The sequence below is a fragment of the Bufo gargarizans genome, chromosome 7 (genome assembly GCF_014858855.1).
Source record: "Bufo gargarizans isolate SCDJY-AF-19 chromosome 7, ASM1485885v1, whole genome shotgun sequence".
Classification (NCBI taxonomy): Eukaryota; Metazoa; Chordata; class Amphibia; order Anura; family Bufonidae; genus Bufo; species Bufo gargarizans.
In genome coordinates, this window is record NC_058086.1 from 27,324,229 (window position 1) to 27,346,811 (window position 22,583).

The 22,583-nt window shown below is 49.1% G+C and overlaps 1 protein-coding gene across 4 annotated transcripts in view; it reads left to right on the plus strand.

Annotated features, from left to right (window-relative positions):
* RNF220 (ring finger protein 220) overlaps positions 1–22,583 on the plus strand; it is a 187,198-nt gene that overhangs the window by 132,858 nt on the left and 31,757 nt on the right. For 3 of the 4 annotated variants that reach the window (XM_044301093.1, XM_044301092.1, XM_044301094.1), the window contains 3 exons: positions 337–382; positions 8,377–8,472; positions 18,514–18,556. In XM_044301093.1, the coding sequence (XP_044157028.1) occupies positions 337–382; positions 8,377–8,472; positions 18,514–18,556 (185 nt within the window). Of the gene's footprint in view, positions 1–336; positions 383–8,376; positions 8,473–18,191; positions 18,394–18,513; positions 18,557–22,583 lie in introns of those variants that run through there. The other variant, XM_044301095.1, reaches the window with a different exon arrangement.

The following is a 22,583-nucleotide window of genomic DNA, read 5'->3' on the forward strand; positions in this document are numbered from 1 at the left end:
AATGGCGTTTACGGATAGCTGCCAATAGACCAGGGATTGCTTCTAGCCCAGCACTGTCAGCTGTGACATCATCACCTGCGTTCATGATGTAATGGCTGGCCATTGCTGCCTATTTCGGTGGGATCAGATGACCATCTAATGTGCTTAGACTTTCTCAAGAAGATAGGCCAGTGGATTTCTCCCCTCAGCCAAGCATGCATGTGTATGTGGGGGATCAGGAGAGATGAGCAGTGATGGCAGTCAGTAGGGGCTGGGACATATAGTAGGAGACGTGTCATAATTACGTGTTATAGCGCCGGATTTACTGATTTATTTCTCTGCTCCTTTTATCTGCAGTAAGAACTCCGCACAGAAAGACGCCATGACACCGGGTACGCCAAAGGTGAGTGAGCCTCTTACCTTTATAACTCTATGCCCAGCGTGCAAGGAGAAATACGAGGTGTAGGAGACGGGCGCCGTGCTGAAACCTGCGCCACTTCTCTGCTGATAATAAAATCTAATGACGGTTTGGCGGAGCGTCCCACACGTCGAGGTCCGCCAAACCACAAGAAAGGAATCAATCCTTCTACACCTAAGGCCTCTTTCAGCGTTTTGTGGTCCGTTTTTCACAGATCTGTTGTTCATTTTTTTTCTGTTTCCGTTCCGTTTTTCCGTATGGCATATACAGCAATTACATAAAATTTTGGGCTGGGCATAAAATTTTCAATAGATGGCTCCGCAAAAACGGAACGGATACAGAATACATACAGATGCATTTCCATAGGTGTTCCGATTTTTTTGCGGACCCATTGACTTGAATGGAGCCACGGAACGTGATTTTCTGGCAATAATAGGACATGTTCTATCTTTCAACGGAATGCATACGGAATGGTTCCGTATACGGAAGGAAAAAAACGGCCCGTAAACGGGGGGGGGGGGGGGGGGGAAGAAAATGGTTGTGTGAAAGAGGCTCAAGTGTGTATGGAAGGTCAGCTTCTTTCCGGCTTAGCAGGGGTTAAGCCTCTCTAGATCCATATCTCCACTTTCCCCTGGTGATTTGTCAGCGTGCGCAGATCGCCACCATTACAGAAAGCATCTGATTGCTATCACTAAGTGGATCCGAGCACGAGAGCAGAAAGGATTAAGATAGTGTTAAGTCTCATTTACTTTTAGCGCAATTTCACAGGATATTGCCCCTTCTGACTGCTCCGATGAGAAAAAAGATAATTGTCTGAATCACCGTGAAAAGGCGGCGGCGGCCATATTGGTAGAAGCGACAGGGAGGGACACTGTATAGACTGGGAGATTCGGGAAAGCGGGGAGGGAGTTACATACAATGGACCTGCTGTACAATGTGGACGCGAGGTCCAGTATATAAACTGCTGATCACATCCATACTCCAGGCGGCTCCTCTAAGAAATGACCCCCAGTAATTAGAGAAACGCAGAGAATTCTTTTTACTCTCGCAGAATATTTTTACATTTCTGATAAACCAGTTCTCAGGTGAAGGATTTGCCCATCTCCGTGCGGACGGTGACATTATCCAGACTGACATCCATCACTGAGGAATCATCGCTCCAGACTCCAGGAACGCCCGCAGCTACGTGTTTTAATAGGAACCAGAAAAAATGGGGGAAGCCGAGCGCGCTCTGTAGAGGGTCCCAGATCCTGGCAGGGAACCATTTTAGTTGACAAACAACCTCATCTGTTGCGTGAGGCAGAATTAAACAGGGCCGACGAGTACTAAGCAGAAAGGCCCAGCTGAGCCCCACAGGCCTGTCCGCCGCTCCCCCTTTGTCTTCCTTAAAGGCCGCAGAGCTCCAAGTTCAAGAATCCATCATGAAAAGTGACTCCCTGTGGATCGCCGCTTTCACTGGGCATCAGACGAGGCTTTGAAGATCCTCAGTCTGGAGTATTGAGCCATTTCCAAACTTTCTTATTTACATGGGGGAAAGGCTTTGTTTCAAGTGGCTTCACGCCGTTTGATTCTGACGTCCTCTGATGTCTTCTGTCAGCCTCCATGTCGCTCTTTATCCCTCCTTAAGTAAACATGACACAGAGGGAAGTCTATGCTTGTAGAGAGAGCGGCCCGCTGTCCAGATACAAGAGCACAGTGCCCAACTGTAGGGGGCAGCACAGAGTAATCCCCATGATCGATGTAGAAGCAGCAGCTCCAGGCCTCCAGGACCTTCAGCATGGCAGTAAGCAAAAGGGGGGCTGTACCATGGGATGGACAGACCCAACAGCATGTCCATGTAGGGTGTACATCTTCTGGGCTAGAGGTATGTCCAGGGCTCCAGGACCTTCAGCATGGCAGTAAGCAGAGGGGGGCTGTACCATGGGATGGACAGACCCAACAGCATGTCTGTATAGGGTGTACATCTGCTGGGCTAGATGTATGTCCAGGCCTCCAGGACCTTCAGCACGGCAGTAAGCAGAGGGGGACTGTACCATGGGATGGACAGACCCAACAGCATGTCCATGTAGGGTGTACATCTGCTGGGCTAGATGTATGTCCAGGGCTCCAGGACCTACAGCACGGCAGTAAGCAGAGGGGGGCTGTACCATGGGATGGACAGACCCAACAGCATGTCCGTGTAGTGTGTACATCTGCTGGGCTAGATGTATGTCCAGGCCTCCAGGACCTTCAGCACAGCAGTAAGCAGAGGGGGGCTGTACCATGGGATGGACAGACCCAACAGTATGTCCGTATAGGGTGTACATCTGCTGGGCTAGAGGTATGTCCAGGGCTCCAGGACCTTCAGCATGGCAGTAAGCAGAGGGGGGCTGTACCATGGGATGGACAGACCCAACAGCATGTCTGTATAGGGTGTACATCTGCTGGGCTAGATGTATGTCCAGGCCTCCAGGACCTTCAGCACAGCAGTAAGCAGAGGGGGGCTGTACCATGGGATGGACAGACCCAACAGCATGTCCGTGTAGGGTGTACATCTGCTGGGCTAGAGGTATGTCCAGGCCTCCAGGACCTTCAGCATGGCAGTAAGCAGAGGGGGACTGTACCATGGGATGGACAGACCCAACAGCATGTCTGTATAGGGTGTACATCTGCTGGGCTAGATGTATGTCCAGGCCTCCAGGACCTTCAGCACGGCAGTAAGCAGAGGGGGACTGTACCATGGGATGGACAGACCCAACAGCATGTCCATGTAGGGTGTACATCTGCTGGGCTAGATGTATGTCCAGGGCTCCAGGACCTACAGCACGGCAGTAAGCAGAGGGGGGCTGTACCATGGGATGGACAGACCCAACAGCATGTCCGTGTAGGGTGTACATCTGCTGGGCTAGAGGTATGTCCAGGCCTCCAGGACCTTCAGCATGGCAGTAAGCAGAGGGGGACTGTTCCATGGGATGGACAGACCCAACAGAATGTCCATATAGGGTGTACATCTGCTGGGCTAGAGGTATGTCCAGGGCTCCAGGACCTTCAGCATGGCAGTAAGCAGAGGGGGGCTGTACCATGGGATGGACAGACCCAACAGTATGTCCGTATAGGGTGTACATCTGCTGGGCTAGAGGTATGTCCAGGCCTCCAGGACCTTCAGCACAGCAGTAAGCAGAGGGGGGCTGTACCATGGGATGGACAGCATGTCCGTGTAGTCTGTACATCTGCTGGGCTAGATGTATGTCCAGGGCTCCTTTGTAGCAGCCATCTTGGTTAGCACCCAGCTTTCCGATGGTCGGCACCAGACAGACCTCGTATAACACCAACAGCTGCCCCAGACTCCAGACCTTGGGCACTACATGAAGCTAGTGGTGAGATGGATGCAGTGTTTCCCATATAGCGTATGCTTCCTGACAACCATCTGAACAGAAATCCCAATCAATGGCGGCTAATTCCAGGAGACACCAACTACCTGCTTAATCATCTTAACTTTCCAAAATCCAGTCTATTACAGCGGCTTCAGAAGATGCCAAAATCCTGAACGTCGGGGCTGCATTACTACAGAACGAGGCAGCTATACCATGCAGGACTTTAGGAAAGATGTGTGACAACCCCTAAAGAAGGAGCAATGGTGGCCATATTGGTTGTCGGACTTTCCTACAAAAAAAGAAAATCACAAAAAAGAACAACTAAAAATCTTAGCATTGACTGGGAGCTTCTCGTCTGTATGTATGCGGCTGTCCCCTCTGCCTGTCATCCGGCAGGTGAAGGGTCCTCCTGGGGAAATCACAAAGAAAAGGCAAGAAATAAATGTATATAAAAGCAAATAAAACCCGCCATCTGTGTTCCTGACATGACGCATTACTCACGGCGTACATCTAAATGATCACAGCTATTAGTATCACTGGAAACACTTCCAGCCGCCGCTAGAGGGGAAGATGGCAGAACATGTCAGCGCGGCACGCCTGTGTTAAGTGATAAGCACCTATTTACAGAGGAGTTAAAGCCCGAACCTCCGCACAGGAAACACTTTGTGCCGAAATAAAAACAAGCCATCGCCGTCTAAAAACAGGGTTATCTGCTGCACTGACAGGTGACACTGATGGATGAGGAAAGGATGTGCCGTCACCGCGCTGCCGCTATAAGGACCCAAAACTCATTGCCTAATGGTGTAAAATGACGGCCCTGCTTTTATCTTAAAGCTGCATTTCAACACAGACTGAAAATTACAGCGTTACACAGTAAAGGCATCAAGATATGGAAGAGACCGCACAGAGATGGTCATAGGTGGAGAGAGCAGAAAGTAGTAGTTACTGTACATAGGAGGCAGTATTATAGCAGTTCTATTCTTGTACATAGGAGGCAGTATTATAGCAGTTCTATTCTTGTACATAGGAGGCAGTATTATAGCAGTTCTATTCTTGTACATAGGAGGCAGTATTATAGCAGTTCTATTCTTGTACATAGGAGGCAGTATTATAGTAGTTATATTCTTGTACATAGGAGGCAGTATTATAGTAGTTATATTCTTGTACATAGGAGGCAGTATTATAGTAGTTATATTCTTGTACATAGGAGGCAGTATTATAGTAGTTATATTCTTGTACATAGGAGGCAGTATTATAGTAGTTATATTCTTGTACATAGGAGCAGTATTATAGTAGTTATATTCTTGTACATAGGAGCAGTATTATAGTAGTTATATTCTTGTACATAGGAGGCAGTATTATAGTAGTTATATTCTTGTACATAGGAGCAGTATTATAGTAGTTATATTCTTGTACATAGGAGCAGTATTATAGTAGTTATATTCTTGTACATAGGAGGCAGTATTATAGTAGTTATACTCTTGTACATAGGAGGCAGTATTATAGTAGTTATACTCTTGTACATAGGAGCAGTATTATAGTAGTTATATTCTTGTACATAGGAGCAGTATTATAGTAGATATATTCTTGTACATAGGAGCAGTATTATAGTAGTTATATTCTTGTACATAGGAGGCAGTATTATAGTAGTTATATTCTTGTACATAGGAGGCAGTATTATAGTAGTTATATTCTTGTACATAGGAACAGTATTATAATAGTTATATTATTGTACATAGGAGGCAGTATTATAGTAGTTATATTCTTGTACATAGGAGCAGTATTATAGTAGTGATATTCTTGTACATAGGAGCAGTATTATAGTAGTGATATTCTTGTACATAGGAGGCAGTATTATAGTAGTTATATTCTTGTACATAGGAGGCAGTATTATAGTAGTTATATTCTTGTACATAGGAGGCAGTATTATAGTAGTTATATTCTTGTACATAGGAGCAGTATTATAGTAGTTATATTCTTGTACATAGGAGCAGTATTATAGTAGTTATATTCTTGTACATAGGAGGCAGTATTATAGTAGTTATATTCTTGTACATAGGAGGCAGTATTATAGTAGTTATATTCTTGTACATAGGAGGCGTATTATAGTAGTTATATTCTTGTAAATAGGAGCAGTATTATAGTAGTTATATTCTTGTACATAGGAGGCAGTATTATAGTAGTTATATTCTTGTACATAGGAGGCAGTATTATAGTAGTTATACTCTTGTACATAGGAGCAGTATTATAGTAGTTATATTCTTGTACATAGGAGCAGTATTATAGTAGTTATATTCTTGTACATAGGAGCAGTATTATAGTAGTTATATTCTTGTACATAGGAGGCAGTATTCCAGTAGTTATACTGGGGGGTGTTTCCGAGGACCCCAGTTCCTGCAGATAGCCCCTCAGACTATCTGACATCCTGGCTACTTGCACAGTTCAGTGTTCGGTGTAAGGCGAGTGTCACTTGTCCGCTCTCACTCGCTGACAGAAGCGGATGAGACATCACTGCCAGGATAAGGAGTGAAGAGGTGAGGAAAGTGCCCCGCTCGCAATAAATTTATGGCTGTGTTGCCATTAAGGGAAAAATTAGCCGATGGCGGCTATCATATTAAAGGGTGAGAAAGCCGTGAATTACTTTTTTTAAGATCTTATTGCTTACAATGATAATTTTACCTTACAAAAGGCCATTTTTAATGAGTGATACAGAAGGGAAGCCATGATTTACTGCCGACTCTTTCTCACTTTTGTCTTTAATTTTTTTTTAACAAACGCATTTATTCTTTTTTTTTCTCTTGTATTAAAATGCTAATTAAACGCAATGTTTTACATACAGCATGTGCCTCAAATGGATGTTAAGTGGGGGCTACTGCCCCAACCTCTTAGGTATTAGGGTATCTGCCATTACAATTATCACTACGCAACTTTGCAAAACTCCGGCTAGACAGGCGAGTGGGCAGTGTATTAACACAGAACCAGCCAGGTGTACGGGTAATAGTGGCCACACTGGTCGTCACCCAGCTTTACCAGAAACAGATCTACTCCTGCGCTCTTCTCCTTCCATCCAAGACCTTTGGGGGATATACTAGAGTTTCCTGGCTTAAAAAATATGCAACTTTTTAGCTTTTTTCGACTCCCTTGACACTTTTTACATGTCTCTGAATTAATTTCTAGGATCATCCTCCAGTGTTTTTTTTTTTTTTTTTTTTAACCAAGATTAACGTGTGAAACTACACTGTACCAACAAAAAAAATATTTAAAAACGGATCCAAACCTTCTGTGGCTGTGATAGCGACTTAGGCATGGCTACAAACAAGATGTATTTGCTTAATGCGCGTACAATGAAAACAGAAGCAATTTTTCAGAACAGTCCTCATTAAAAAGCTCCTGTTTGTGCATACAGCTCCTGTGCAGGGCTGTGCGTCTCCATAGTAACAGACAACAAGCAGACCTGGTGTAGTTTGATGCTGCACTTCCTTCTCTCCGACCCCAACCTCCTGCTTTGATGCCAAATTTATATTAAGAAAAAGCAGGGGACAGATGGAAGAGAGTACAACTGAAGGATCAGACTGCCCGGGGTTCGTTTGTTCTCCGTTACCATGGAGATGCATAGGTCCGCATCGTACCTGAAAACATAGGACATTTTTATTGAACACTACTTGCAAGGTAGATTCTTTTTAAACTGCAACTTCGCTGCAGCATAGGTAGGTACACAGCCTATAACGGTTCCAGGTGAGAACACGGAGCCCTGGGCTTAATTCCGACTCCCCCTTTAACACCTGATGTTTCTCTCCTCACCGCATAACACGTCTCATCCGATGACTGAAGCACAAATGAAGTAGAATTTTCTGGGCCAGGCTGAGGGGAGTGTGACTTGGCATGAATTGTGCCATACTTAACATGCGAGCTGGATATTTAGGATTGAAGTGCTTTCCACACAATTTAAGAATAGACAGTTTATTAATCTAAACTGCAAGCGCATGTAGAAGAGGCCTGGAGATTGACATCTCCGGGATTAGTTTAGCCCTGTTTTTTCCAGAGGTCATCACCATGGTGCTGGGGAAGAATGCTGAATAAATGGCTCCGACGCTCTTCCCAGGGCCGAGCTCAATGCTGAATACATAACATTTCACTTTCGCCCTCCTGGACCATTTTTCACCAAACAATATTGCAATATGGTCGGTGAGAATGGATTTTCGCTTTGTTGCAGCGTTTTTTTCCCTCCACCTCCTGAGGTACATTCTGCACCTTCGTTTCAGTTATGATAAAACCTGGAGGAAAAGGCTGGGAGGAGAGTTTAATCTGTGTGGGACCTGTAATTACAAGAATCTGTACCAGTTAATGGCATTCAAACCTGCGATCAATGCTTTTTTATGGGTACGCTACATGAAAGATCACTTGGCCGCCCGCAACCCCATTGAGCCGGGAGACGCCGGCAGCGTTAACAAAGATCTTCAGTTTTGACAAATGATCAAACGGGCTTTGCTTTTGGCAGGTGTAATGGCACAATAGAGCGGAGGGCGCACACAAAAATAGTACATAAAAGCTTTGGAATTTTCTGATTTCTTGCCGTTTTACCTGACCTTTCATCTGCCTCCCCAACCCTTGTGTCTCATTCTGCAGTCGGTGTTGTTATCAGCTTCAATCAAGAGAGAAGGGGAATCGCCCACGGCTTCACCTCACTCCACCGACGAGATTCACCACTCGGACAGATACCAGGTGCGCAGCTTATGAAGTACTGGGGGGAAAAAAAGATAAAAAGTGCAAAACGAGCAGTTAATTACTAAGCGGCGGCCATTGAAACCGTTAAGACAGCGGGATAATAGGGTCATTTATTGATACAGCTGGAACTCCACAGACCTTAAATCATCGCTGTCGTGTTGTGGTTTTTTCCTATTACGTTAGATTAATTTCTGTATTATATGATCACAGCCTCAACTTTGTATAGTGAGAGAATAGGCGCACAGACGAGTGCTGCTGCCACATGCATGTTGTCTGCCTGACCGTGAAAACGTCCCCATTGACTTACACTGTGTGCCAGGACGGATCCGTTTTCACTGACACAATCTGGCACAACAGAAACCAGATCCGTCCTCCATTGACTTTCAATGGTGTTCAAGACGGATCCGTTTTGGCTATGTTACAGATAGGCTACTTTCACACTCGCGTTTGGTGCGGAGCCGTCTTGTATCTGCGCAGACGGATCCGCACTGATAATGCAAACGCTCTGTTTGCATTATTCATTCAAAAAAAGTCTAAGTCAAAACGGATCCGTCTTGACTTACATTGAAGGAGCGCTGCTGGATCTGCAGCTGCTTCCAGTAGATGTCACTGTAGAGCCTCCATCCGAATCTGACAACGAGAGAGCGATAGCGACTGGCAGTCTGAAGTTTACACCAGCCGGGAGCTAACGTATACTTCAGCTATAACGGACGCCGGTTTCTAGGGTGCGTTATAGTAAACCCAGCCGCTGTGTTAAAGGGAATCCGTCACCTGCTTTTACCATTTTAAGCGGTCACCATCGCCATGCTCACTAAAGCACCTTATTTCCTGCAGTCGTCTTACTTTATTTCGTTTTGTCCTTTTGATAAAAAAGCCCTTTTTATGATATCCTAATGAGGCTCCAAGGTGCGCAGAGGGGCGCCTGCGCGATCATCACCCTCCTCAGGGCAACAGCCTCAAAAGTCTCACTGGGCATGCGCCGAGCCCAGTGACGTAATCTGAGCGCTGTTGCCCTGAGGAGGTTGACGATCGCGCAGGCGGTACTGCGCCTGCGCGAGATTTCTGGCCGCCAACAGGAAGAAGGACGGGGCATTTCTAGAAGGTAGACGATGACGTGGGGAGGGGGCGGAAACATTTGCCGGGGCCGTGGGAGGTTATTTGAGGATCAGGAGGCGTTCTTGGGATTCAAGTTAAGGCGGGCTGGGCACTGCAGGGGGGCATCAGTGGGCACCAGATAGGAAAAAACGCCCCTCTGGGCACCTTGGAGCCTCATTAGCATATCATGAAAAGGGCTTTTTTTTTTAATCAAAAGGACAAAACGAAATAAAGTAAGACGACGACTGCAGGAAACAAGGTACTTTAGTGAACATGGCGATGGTGACAGCTTAAAATGGGAAAAGCAGGTGACGGATTCCCTTTAAGCCCCGTACCTTTTCTCACTACTTCAAAAAAGTGGAGAGAAGCCTCAAAAGTTCATAATTATTGCTCACACGCGACTCTTTGACATCACAATTGTGGCGTAAAATCTTCGGTAAATGTCCCCCGTGGGTGTAACAGGGAACCTCCTGCTCCCAGACCCCCTTCAGTAAGACCGGAGTGTCTTCCCTGTATAGTCTCCAGAACTCGTGCACTGGGGCTCTGTAGTAAAGTCTTGTGGGCGAACTATTGCAAATACTTTATCTTACGATCTTAAAGACGGCTTATCCCTTATCGTCGCCACTTAATTATCACCGACTGCGGCCACTATCCCCCAATCCAGCTGTAATCAGAGCCGATGATGTCATCAGATCTGCAGAAAGTTTGCTGCCAGGCCCTGTCCAGCACTGAAAGCTGTCAGGCTGGAGAGGGACTGTGTAAATCCAGCGTCACTGCTGGCACTTGGCAGATGGAAGCCGGCCAGCTCGCAGAGTGCTCCGCTTTCTATGCCGCGTCCGTGTCATTACAGCTGGACTGACATGTTTCTGTCCGAGAGCCATTAGTAGCGACAGCTCCGAGGACGTTACATTCTGCAGAGCTGACAACTGTGGAATTGCAATACACTAAAAATAGGGTGGCTGCCGACAGAGGGTGATGGCGGCGCGGCTGTCACCGGACGCACAATGGCTGCAGCGCTCCGCCAAGGTTTAGACCGGGATGTCACATACAAGTCCGTGATCACATCGCTGCAGCAGGATTTCCTCAGACGGTGCAATCGGTTTGTACTAAGCAGCAGCCCCATAATGTCAGGTCCTTCCCTGGCCGCAGATAGGTAAAATGCCAAAATGATGCCGGCCGGAACAGAAATAATGGCGACCACCGCCACAACATAAAACCTTCGCCATTACAGCAGCCCTGCTCGCCGTTAATACGGCGCACTCATATGACGCGAAGGTCAACACGGGAGCGCTTTACGTAGGGGACATCACTTCTCAGTCCTTAGTGAAGGATTATGTTATTTTTAGGAATGTTCCCATTCACTGACTGCAACCAGAGTTTTTAAAAATGATAAAAAATAAAAAAATAAAAAAAAGGTATATTAGAAAGTTGCAGACCTGCTATAATAACTGCTTCCGTGCAGGTTCACACTGAAATACGTGCTGTGGATTTTATCCAAATCCCATCCACGCGCTGCAGAAGCCGCACGGGAACTCGCCAGGGGTGAAGATTTTAAATTCTGGTTATTTTTTTACTGTGGGTTTTCACTACGGATTTAACCTTCTGCAGTGCACCGGGTGAAACCCACAGCAAAATCTGCCTCAACTCATGGGGCAGATTATCACAGAGATACACATCTAGACGCGCCCTTAGAGGGTCCACAGAGTTTTACCCGTGAAACTGCCCCCGTTGCTCCAAGGAGGCCAAAACTGTAGATGGCGTAAGCTTAGCCCGGCCCCTAGACCTGCCCCACATTCACTAAACCTGTAGATGGCGCAAGCTTAGCCCGGCCCCTAGACCTGCACCACATTCACTAAACCTGTAGATGGCGTAAGATTAGCCCGGCCCCTAGACCTGCACCACATTCACTAAACCTGTAGATGGCGTAAGCTTAGCCCGGCCTTTAGACCTGCACCACATTCACTAAGCCTGCAGATGGCGTAAGCTTAGCCTGGCCCGAGACCTGCCCCACATTCGCTAAGCCTGTAGATGGCGTAAGCTTAGCCTGGCCCGAGACCTGCTCCACATTCACTAAGCCTGTAGATGGCGTAAGCTTAGCCCGGCCCTTAGACCTGCACCACATTCACTAAGCCTGTAGATGGCGTAAGCTTAGCTCGGCCCCTAAACCTGCACCACATTTACTATACCTGTAGATGGCGTAAGCTTAGCCCGGCCCCTAGACCTGCACCACATTCCCTAAGCCTGTAGATGGCGTAAGCTTAGCCCGGCCTTTAGACCTGCACCACATTCACTAAGCCTGCAGATGGCGTAAGCTTAGCCTGGCCCGAGACCTGCCCCACATTCGCTAAGCCTGTAGATGGCGTAAGCTTAGCCTGGCCCGAGACCTGCTCCACATTCACTAAGCCTGTAGATGGCGTAAGCTTAGCCCGGCCCTTAGACCTGCACCACATTCACTAAGCCTGTAGATGGCGTAAGCTTAGCTCGGCCCCTAAACCTGCACCACATTTACTATACCTGTAGATGGCGTAAGCTTAGCCCGGCCCCTAGACCTGCACCACATTCACTAAACTTGTAGATGGCGTAAGCTTAGCCCGGCCCCTAGACCTGCACCACATTCACTAAACCTGTAGATGGCGTAAGCTTAGCCCGGCCCCTAGACCTGCACCACATTCACTAAACCTGTAGATGGCGTAAGCTTAGCCCGGCCCTTAGACCTGCACCACATTTACTATACCTGTAGATGGCGTAAGCTTAGCCCGGCCCCTAGACCTGCACCACATTCACTAAACCTGTAGATGGCGTAAGCTTAGCCCGGCCCCTAGACCTGCACCACATTCACTAAACCTGTAGATGGCGTAAGCTTAGCCCGGCCCTTAGACCTGCACCACATTTACTATACCTGTAGATGGCGTAAGCTTAGCCCGGCCCCTAGACCTGCACCACATTCACTAAACCTGTAGATGGCGTAAGCTTAGCCCGGCCCCTAGACCTGCACCACATTCACTAAACCTGTAGATGGCGTAAGCTTAGCCCGGCCCTTAGACCTGCACCACATTTACTATACCTGTAGATGGCGTAAGCTTAGCCCGGCCCCTAGACCTGCACCACATTCACTAAACCTGTAGATGGTGTAAGCTTAGCCCGGCCCCTAGACCTGCACCACATTCACTAAGCCTGTAGATGGCGTAAGCTTAGCCCGGCCTTTAGACCTGCACCACATTCACTAAGCCTGTAGATGGCGTAAGCTTAGCCTGGCCCGAGACCTGCTCCACATTCACTAAGCCTGTAGATGGCGTAAGCTTAGCCCGGCCCTTAGACCTGCACCACATTCACTAAGCCTGTAGATGGCGTAAGCTTAGCCCGGCCCCTAAACCTGCACCACATTCACTAAACCTGTAGATGGCGTAAGCTTAGCCCGGCCCCTAGACCTACACCACATTCACTAAGCCTGTAGATGGTGTAAGCTTAGCCCGGCCCCTAGACCTGCACCACATTTACTATACCTGTAGATGGTGTAAGCTTAGCCCAGCCCCTAGACCTGCCCCACATTTACTAAGCCTGTAGATGGCGTAAGCTTAGCCCGGCCCTAGACCTGCACTACATTCACTAAGCCTGTAGATGGCGTAAGCTTAGCCCAGCCCCTAGACCTGCTCCACATTCACTAAACCTGTAGATGGTGTAAGCTTAGCCCGGCCCCTAGACCTGCAGTACATTCACTAAGCCTGTAGATGGCATAAGCTTAGCCCGGCCCCTAGACCTGCAGTACATTCACTAAGCCTGTAGATGGCATAAGCTTAGCCCGGCCCCTAGACCTGCACTACATTCACTAAGCCTGTAGATGGCATAAGCTTAGCCCGGCCCCTAGACCTGCACTACATTCACTAAGCCTGTAGATGGCGTAAGCTTAGCCCGGTCCCTAGACCTGCCCCACATTTACTAAGCCTGTAGATGGCGTAAGCTTAGCCCGGCCCCTAGACCTGCAGTACATTCACTAAGCCTGTAGATGGTGTAAGCTTAGCCCGGCCCCTAGACCTGCAGTACATTCACTAAGCCTGTAGATGGCATAAGCTTAGCCCGGCCCCTAGACCTGCACTACATTCACTAAGCCTGTAGATGGCGTAAGCTTAGCCTGGCCCGAGACCTGCTCCACATTCACTAAGCCTGTAGATGGCGTAAGCTTAGCCCGGCCCTTAGACCTGCACCACATTCACTAAGCCTGTAGATGGCGTAAGCTTAGCCCGGCCCCTAAACCTGCACCACATTTACTATACCTGTAGATGGCGTAAGCTTAGCCCGGCCCCTAGACCTGCACCACATTCACTAAACCTGTAGATGGCGTAAGCTTAGCCCGGCCCCTAGACCTACACCACATTCACTAAGCCTGTAGATGGTGTAAGCTTAGCCCGGCCCCTAGACCTGCACCACATTTACTATACCTGTAGATGGTGTAAGCTTAGCCCAGCCCCTAGACCTGCCCCACATTAACTAAGCCTGTAGATAGTGTAAGCTTAGCCCGGCCCCTAGACCTGCTCCACATTCACTATACCTGTAGATGGCGTAAGCTTAGCCCAGCCCCTAGACCTGCTCCACATTCACTATACCTGTAGATGGCGTAAGCTTAGCCCGGCCCCTAGACCTGCACCACATTCACTAAACCTGTAGATGGTGTAAGCTTAGCCCGGCCCCTAGACCTGCAGTACATTCACTAAGCCTGTAGATGGCATAAGCGTAGCCCGGCCCCTAGACCTGCAGTACATTCACTAAGCCTGTAGATGGCATAAGCTTAGCCCGGCCCCTAGACCTGCACTACATTCACTAAGCCTGTAGATGGCATAAGCTTAGCCCGGCCCCTAGACCTGCACTACATTCACTAAGCCTGTAGATGGCGTAAGCTTAGCCCGGTCCCTAGACCTGCCCCACATTTACTAAGCCTGTAGATGGCGTAAGCTTAGCCCGGCCCCTAGACCTGCAGTACATTCACTAAGCCTGTAGATGGTGTAAGCTTAGCCCGGCCCCTAGACCTGCAGTACATTCACTAAGCCTGTAGATGGCATAAGCTTAGCCCGGCCCCTAGACCTGCACTACATTCACTAAGCCTGTAGATGGCGTAAGCTTAGCCCGGTTCCTAGACCTGCCCCACATTTACTAAGCCTGTAGATGGCGTAAGCTTAGCCCGGCCCCTAGACCTGCCCCACATTTACTAAGCCTGTAGATGGCGTAAGCTTAGCCAGGCCCCTAGACCTGCAGTACATTCACTAAGCCTGTAGATGGCATAAGCTTAGCCCAGCCCCTAGACCTGCTCCACATTCACTAAGCCTGTAGATGGTGTAAGCTTAGCCCGGCCCGTAGACCTGCCCCACATTCACTAAGCCTGTAGATGACGTAAGCTTAGCCCGGCCCCTACACCTGCTCCACATTCACCAAGCCTGTAGATGGCGTACGCTTAGCCCGGACCCTAGACCTGCCCCACATTCACTAAGCCTGTAGATGGTGTAAGCTTAGCCCGGCCCCTACACCTGCTCCACATTCACTAAGCCTGTAGATGGTGTAAGCTTAGCCCGGCCCCTACACCTGCTCCACATTCACTAAGCCTGTAGATGGCGTACATTTAGCCCGGCCCGTAGACCTGCAGTACATTCACTAAGCCTGTAGATGGCATAAGCTTAGCCCGGCCCCTAGACCTGCCCCACATTCACTAAGCCTGTAGATGGTGTAAGCTTAGCCCGGCCACTAGACCTGCTCCACATTCACTAATCCTGTAGATGGTGTAAGCTTAGCCCGACCCCTAGACCTGTTCCACATTCACTAAGCCTGTAGATGGCGTAAGCTTAGCTCGGCCCCTAGACCTGCCCCACATTCACTAAGCCTGTAGATGGTGTAAGCTTAGCCCGACCCCTAGACCTGCTCCACATTCACTAAGCCTGTAGATAGCGTAAGCTTAGCCCGGACCCTAGACCTGCCCCACATTTACTAAGCCTGTAGATGGTGTAAGCTTAGCCCGGCTCCTACACCTGCTCCACATTCACTAAGCCTGTAGATGGCGTACGCTTAGCCCGGACCCTAGACCTGCCCCACATTCACTAAGCCTGTAGATGGTGTAAACTTAGCCCGGCCCCTAGACCTGCTCCACATTCACTAAGCCTGTAGATGGCGTAAGCTTAGCCCGGCCCCTAGACCTGCCCCACATTCACTAAGCCTGTAGATGGTGTAAGCTTAGCCCGGCCCCTACACCTGCCCCACATTTCTCACAGGGGCTCAGGCTGGAGGATGGACACTATCTCTATTGGTTGGCTTACTTTGTAGCACAATTCTGGTGCTAATTAATGAATCGTAGGCCCCGCCTTTTTCCCTGAAGCTTTTCTGCCTCTCCAACAAGCCCCTCCCCCTTGTCAAGCTTTGTTTGAAGAGTGTAGAAACCATAGATCTGCCAAACAACCAATTTAGACCACTTTTTAGACAGATTTCTGTCCGAGGAACATCAGTAAATCTGGACCATTGTTTGGTTTCTATGCACGTTACAGTCTCCTCACTAGTAGCGCCCCCTGCCGTTTATCCTTCGGGTCCACCTTCTTCTGCATTCAGTGATGGACTGACATGCTCAGTAGCTTCCCTGCTCCCTTCCTACAAGTTTTTGTCCTACAGGATTAGAGGTCCTCCGACTTCAGCAGACAGCATTTATCCTGTAGGCTCTTCCTAATGTATTGTGATTCTCCATGTTGCTTCCTTTGCTGCTTCATTTATTTTTCCATCACATTCTACACGGCTGGTTATGGCCACTGCTGCAGCGCAGATTCGAGGGGGCCGGTACATGAGCTGCTGCGCATGCGTGCCTATGTGTACTCCCACAGTCCCGGCCAGCGCTGTTTCCTACAGTGTGCAAGCACGACCACCACTGGTGGATTATAGGGTGGTCATAACCCCTGGATATGAGCAGTGTATAATGTGATGGAAAAATGAATCCAGCAAAGGAAGCAACATGGAGAATCACAATACATTAGGAAGGGCCTAAAGGATAAATGCCGCCTGCTAAAGTCACAGGACCCCTTTATGTTTCAGCCTATCTGTAGACTACCTTGCTTTGTAGAATCTACAGCCCTTATCTCTGAACTCCTGGCAGCTCAGAAACACCCATTATAGCTTAATTCTTATAAAATTATTACATTATATGTGACTGATATCAGCCGCTCATCGTATAACGCTCCAGCTCTGATATCACCTCCAGACATTACATCACATGTGACTGATATCAGCCGCTTCTCTTATAACGTATCACACATGATGGGATTAGATACAGAAATGGGCAGTATGACACATTACATACATGTCTAAGCAGGCAGTATGATACATTAGGCTTGGATACCTGTCTGAGCAGAGAGTATCACAAATAATAGGCTTCGATAAGGGGTCGGCATCTACTGGCACTCCAGCTTCTGTGAAACTACTACTCCCAGCATACACAGTGGCTGAGCTGCTCTTGTAACTCACATAGAAGTAAATGGAGCATTCTGGGAGTTGTAGTTTCAGAAGAGCCGGAGTTGGGAAGGTTGCTCATTCCTGGCTTAGATACACGTTTCAGCAGTATCACAGACGATAGCATTAGATACAGTGACTCGGAAATCAATATCACACATGACAGGATTAGATACACAGCTCAGCAGGCAGTATCACACAGGATAGGATTAGATACACAGCTCAGCAGACAGTATCACACAGGATAGGATTAGATACACAGCTCAGCAGGCAGTATCACACAGGATAGGATTAGATACACAGCTCAGCAGACAGTATCACACAGGAGAGGATTAGATACACAGCTCAGCAGACAGTATCACACAGGAGAGGATTAGATACACAGCTCAGCAGACAGTATCACACAGGAGAGGATTAGATACACAGCTCAGCAGACAGTATCACACAGGAGAGGATTAGATACACAGCTCAGCAGACAGTATCACACAGGATAGGATTAGATACACAGCTCAGCAGACAGTATCACACAGGAGAGGATTAGATACACAGCTCAGCAGACAGTATCACACAGGAGAGGATTAGATACACAGCTCAGCAGACAGTATCACACAGGATAGGATTAGATACACAGCTCAGCAGACAGTATCACACAGGATTAGATACATAGCTCAGCAGGCAGTATCACACAGGATAGGATTAGATACACCACTCGGCAGGCAGTATCACACATGACAGGATTAGATACACAGCTCAGCAGACAGTATCACACAGGATAGGATTAGATACACAGCTCAGCAGGCAGTATCACACAGGATAGGATTAGATACACCACTCGGCAGGCAGTATCACACATGACAGGATTAGATACATAGCTCAGCAGGCAGTATCACACAGGATAGGATTAGATACACCACTCGGCAGGCAGTATCACACATGACAGGATTAGATACACGTCTCAGTGAGAACACACCCGAGCCGCCTCTTAGATACACGTCTGAGCAGTGTTAGATACAGAAACTCTGTCCCTCAGACTCCCGCTCTGTGAGTCACTCCGCTTCCCGCCTCCCGGTTGTCATGGTGACACTCCTAGCGTGCTCACGTAAACGTGTCTGCAGTTGTTGCGTGTTCTTATCACGTGACTGTAACCAAGATGGCGACTGTTGTGAATGCATTCAGTAGTCTGTGAGGAGCCGTTAGAATCCGTCGCCATCGGCACGGGGGTCGGGAAACGGGTGAAGAGTCCCGTCCAGACCGGGCATGAGAGGCGGCAGCAGGTCCCGGGAGGCCGTTATTTGAGGAGGACGCCTCCTAGTTGCCATGCAGAGTGAGAGCCGCGGCGGCCGCAGAGAGGAAGTAGGTTTGTTTACATCTGCAGCCTGAGGAGGGGGAGCAGGGATCCGCGGCCATCCACCGGCCCCGAGTGTGGCTGCCTGCCGGGCAGTGTGTAACCATGTGCCTCTTGTGTCTCCGCAGACGTTCCTGAGAGTGAGGGCCAACAGGCAGACCCGGCTGAATGGTGAGTGCCCTGCCCCGGGCCTATGGTGCTACCCAGCCCCGGAACCAGTATACACAACGGTGTTACCCCCCCTCCCCCAGGTGTTTACCCAACCCCACCCCCTCCGTCCCCTGTGTATACAATGGTGTAATCCTTGCGCCTATAGCTATATATTGCTGCTCCCATAGCTAGGGGTTATACCATTCTATACCCATAGGTGCAGGGGTTATACCATTCTATACCCATAGGTGCAGGGGTTATACCATTCTATACCCATAGGTGCAGGGGTTATACCGTTCTGTACCCATAGGTGCAGGGGTTATACCGTTCTATACCCATAGGTGCAGGGGTTATACCGTTCTGTACCCATAGGTGCAGGGGTTATACCGTTCTGTACCCATAGGTGCAGGGGTTATACCGTTCTGTACCCATAGGTGCAGGGGTTATACCGTTCTGTACCCATAGGTGCAGGGGTTATACCGTTCTGTACCCATAGGTGCAGGGGTTATACCGTTCTGTACCCATAGGTGCAGGGGTTATACCGTTCTGTACCCATAGGTGCAGGGGTTATACCGTTCTGTACCCATAGGTGCAGGGGTTATACCGTTCTGTACCCATAGGTGCAGGGGTTATACCGTTCTGTACCCATAGGTGCAGGGGTTATACCGTTCTGTACCCATAGGTGCAGGGGTTATACCGTTCTGTACCCATAGGTGCAGGGGTTATACCGTTCTGTACCCATAGGTGCAGGGGTTATACCGTTCTGTACCCATAGGTGCAGGGGTTATACCGTTCTGTACCCATAGGTGCAGGGGTTATACCGTTCTGTACCCATAGGTGCAGGGGTTATACCGTTCTGTACCCATAGGTGCAGGGGTTATACCGTTCTGTACCCATAGGTGCAGGGGTTATACCGTTCTGTACCCATAGGTGCAGGGGTTATACCGTTCTGTACCCATAGGTGCAGGGGTTATACCGTTCTGTACCCATAGGTGCAGGGGTTATACCGTTCTGTACCCATAGGTGCAGGGGTTATACCGTTCTGTACCCATAGGTGCAGGGGTTATACCGTTCTGTACCCATAGGTGCAGGGGTTATACCGTTCTGTACCCATAGGTGCAGGGGTTATACCGTTCTGTACCCATAGGTGCAGGGGTTATACCGTTCTGTACCCATAGGTGCAGGGGTTATACCGTTCTGTACCCATAGGTGCAGGGGTTATACCGTTCTGTACCCATAGGTGCAGGGGTTATACCGTTCTGTACCCATAGGTGCAGGGGTTATACCGTTCTGTACCCATAGGTGCAGGGGTTATACCGTTCTGTACCCATAGGTGCAGGGGTTATACCGTTCTGTACCCATAGGTGCAGGGGTTATACCGTTCTGTACCCATAGGTGCAGGGGTTATACCGTTCTGTACCCATAGGTGCAGGGGTTATACCGTTCTGTACCCATAGGTGCAGGGGTTATACCGTTCTGTACCCATAGGTGCAGGGGTTATACCGTTCTGTACCCATAGGTGCGGGGGTTATACCGTTCTGTACCCATAGGTGCGGGGGTTATACCGTTCTGTACCCATAGGTGCGGGGGTTATACCGTTCTGTACCCATAGGTGCGGGGGTTATACCGTTCTGTACCCATAGGTGCGGGGGTTATACCGTTCTGTACCCATAGGTGCGGGGGTTATACCGTTCTGTACCCATAGGTGCGGGGGTTATACCGTTCTGTACCCATAGGTGCGGGGGTTATACCGTTCTGTACCCATAGGTGCGGGGGTTATACCGTTCTGTACCCATAGGTGCGGGGGTTATACCGTTCTGTACCCATAGGTGCGGGGGTTATACCGTTCTGTACCCATAGGTGCGGGGGTTATACCGTTCTGTACCCATAGGTGCGGGGGTTATACCGTTCTGTACCCATAGGTGCGGGGGTTATACCGTTCTGTACCCATAGGTGCGGGGGTTATACCGTTCTGTACCCATAGGTGCGGGGGTTATACCGTTCTGTACCCATAGGTGCGGGGGTTATACCGTTCTGTACCCATAGGTGCGGGGGTTATACCGTTCTGTACCCATAGGTGCGGGGGTTATACCGTTCTGTACCCATAGGTGCGGGGGTTATACCGTTCTGTACCCATAGGTGCGGGGGTTATACCGTTCTGTACCCATAGGTGCGGGGGTTATACCGTTCTGTACCCATAGGTGCGGGGGTTATACCGTTCTGTACCCATAGGTGCGGGGGTTATACCGTTCTGTACCCATAGGTGCGGGGGTTATACCGTTCTGTACCCATAGGTGCGGGGGTTATACCGTTCTGTACCCATAGGTGCGGGGGTTATACCGTTCTGTACCCATAGGTGCGGGGGTTATACCGTTCTGTACCCATAGGTGCGGGGGTTATACCGTTCTGTACCCATAGGTGCGGGGGTTATACCGTTCTGTACCCATAGGTGCGGGGGTTATACCGTTCTGTACCCATAGGTGCGGGGGTTATACCGTTCTGTACCCATAGGTGCGGGGGTTATACCGTTCTGTACCCATAGGTGCGGGGGTTATACCGTTCTGTACCCATAGGTGCGGGGGTTATACCGTTCTGTACCCATAGGTGCGGGGGTTATACCGTTCTGTACCCATAGGTGCGGGGGTTATACCGTTCTGTACCCATAGGTGCGGGGGTTATACCGTTCTGTACCCATAGGTGCGGGGGTTATACCGTTCTGTACCCATAGGTGCGGGGGTTATACCGTTCTGTACCCATAGGTGCGGGGGTTATACCGTTCTGTACCCATAGGTGCGGGGGTTATACCGTTCTGTACCCATAGGTGCGGGGGTTATACCGTTCTGTACCCATAGGTGCGGGGGTTATACCGTTCTGTACCCATAGGTGCGGGGGTTATACCGTTCTGTACCCATAGGTGCGGGGGTTATACCGTTCTGTACCCATAGGTGCGGGGGTTATACCGTTCTGTACCCATAGGTGCGGGGGTTATACCGTTTTATGCCCATAGGTGTAGGGGTGGTGCCGTTTTATGCCCATAGGTGTAGGGGTGGTGCCGTTCTATACCCATAGAATGGTGTAATCCTGGCAGTTATATGTATAGAATAGTATAATCCTTGCATGTGATGTCAGATATCACCCAGCTCCTATCCCCCTGCTCTGGGAAATTATCCAGAGGGATTTACCTGCTCCGTCTATTTGCTGTGTGGTGGCCACCGTTGTCTGCTGCAGCAGTGAAGCCTTGGGGTATGTTCACACAGCCAAAATGCACGTTGAATAAATTTGATGCCGTGGAATCTGTGACCGATCTCAGAGGCCGATCCCCGTGGGTCTACCAGGGATTTCCAGTTTGTCACTCTGCGGGTCTTACCGCGATTTAATCCCATTCAGTGGGCAAATCCACCTGCTGATGTCCCTCCTTCACTCAGATTAAAAATCTGCAGCCGTATGAAAGGCAGTGCGATTCCCACTGGAAACCGTGCAACGCGGATTTGCCAAAGTCTCCACACAGATATTTACTAGGAGTACGCTCCGAAATCCGTGAGTAGGGGTCTGCGTCTGTGACCTGACTGTTAGGCCGAGCGTGACAGATTAGGTCCGGGTGCGTTCAGTGAAACTCGCACCATTTTGCAAGCAAGTTCAGGCAGTTTTGTCTGCGATTGCGTTCAGTTGTTCAGTTTTTTCCACGCGGGTACAATGCGTTTTGATGCGTTTTTCACACGCGTGATAAAAAAACTGAAGGTTTACAAACAACATCTCTTAGCGACCATCAGTGAAAAACACATTGCACCCGCACTTGCTTGCGGATGCAATGCGTTTTTCACGCACCCCTATACACTTCTATGGGGCCAGGGCAACGCAGAACTGAAGCGTGAAAAACAACGCTCATGTACACAGACCCATTGAAATGAATGGGTCAGGATTCAGTGCAGGTGCTATGCATTCACGTCACGCATTGCACCCGCGCGGAAAAAATCGCCTGTGTGAAAGGGGCATTTTGCGGAACGGAATTGCGGACCTATTAATTTCTATGGGGCAGCACCATGTGCTG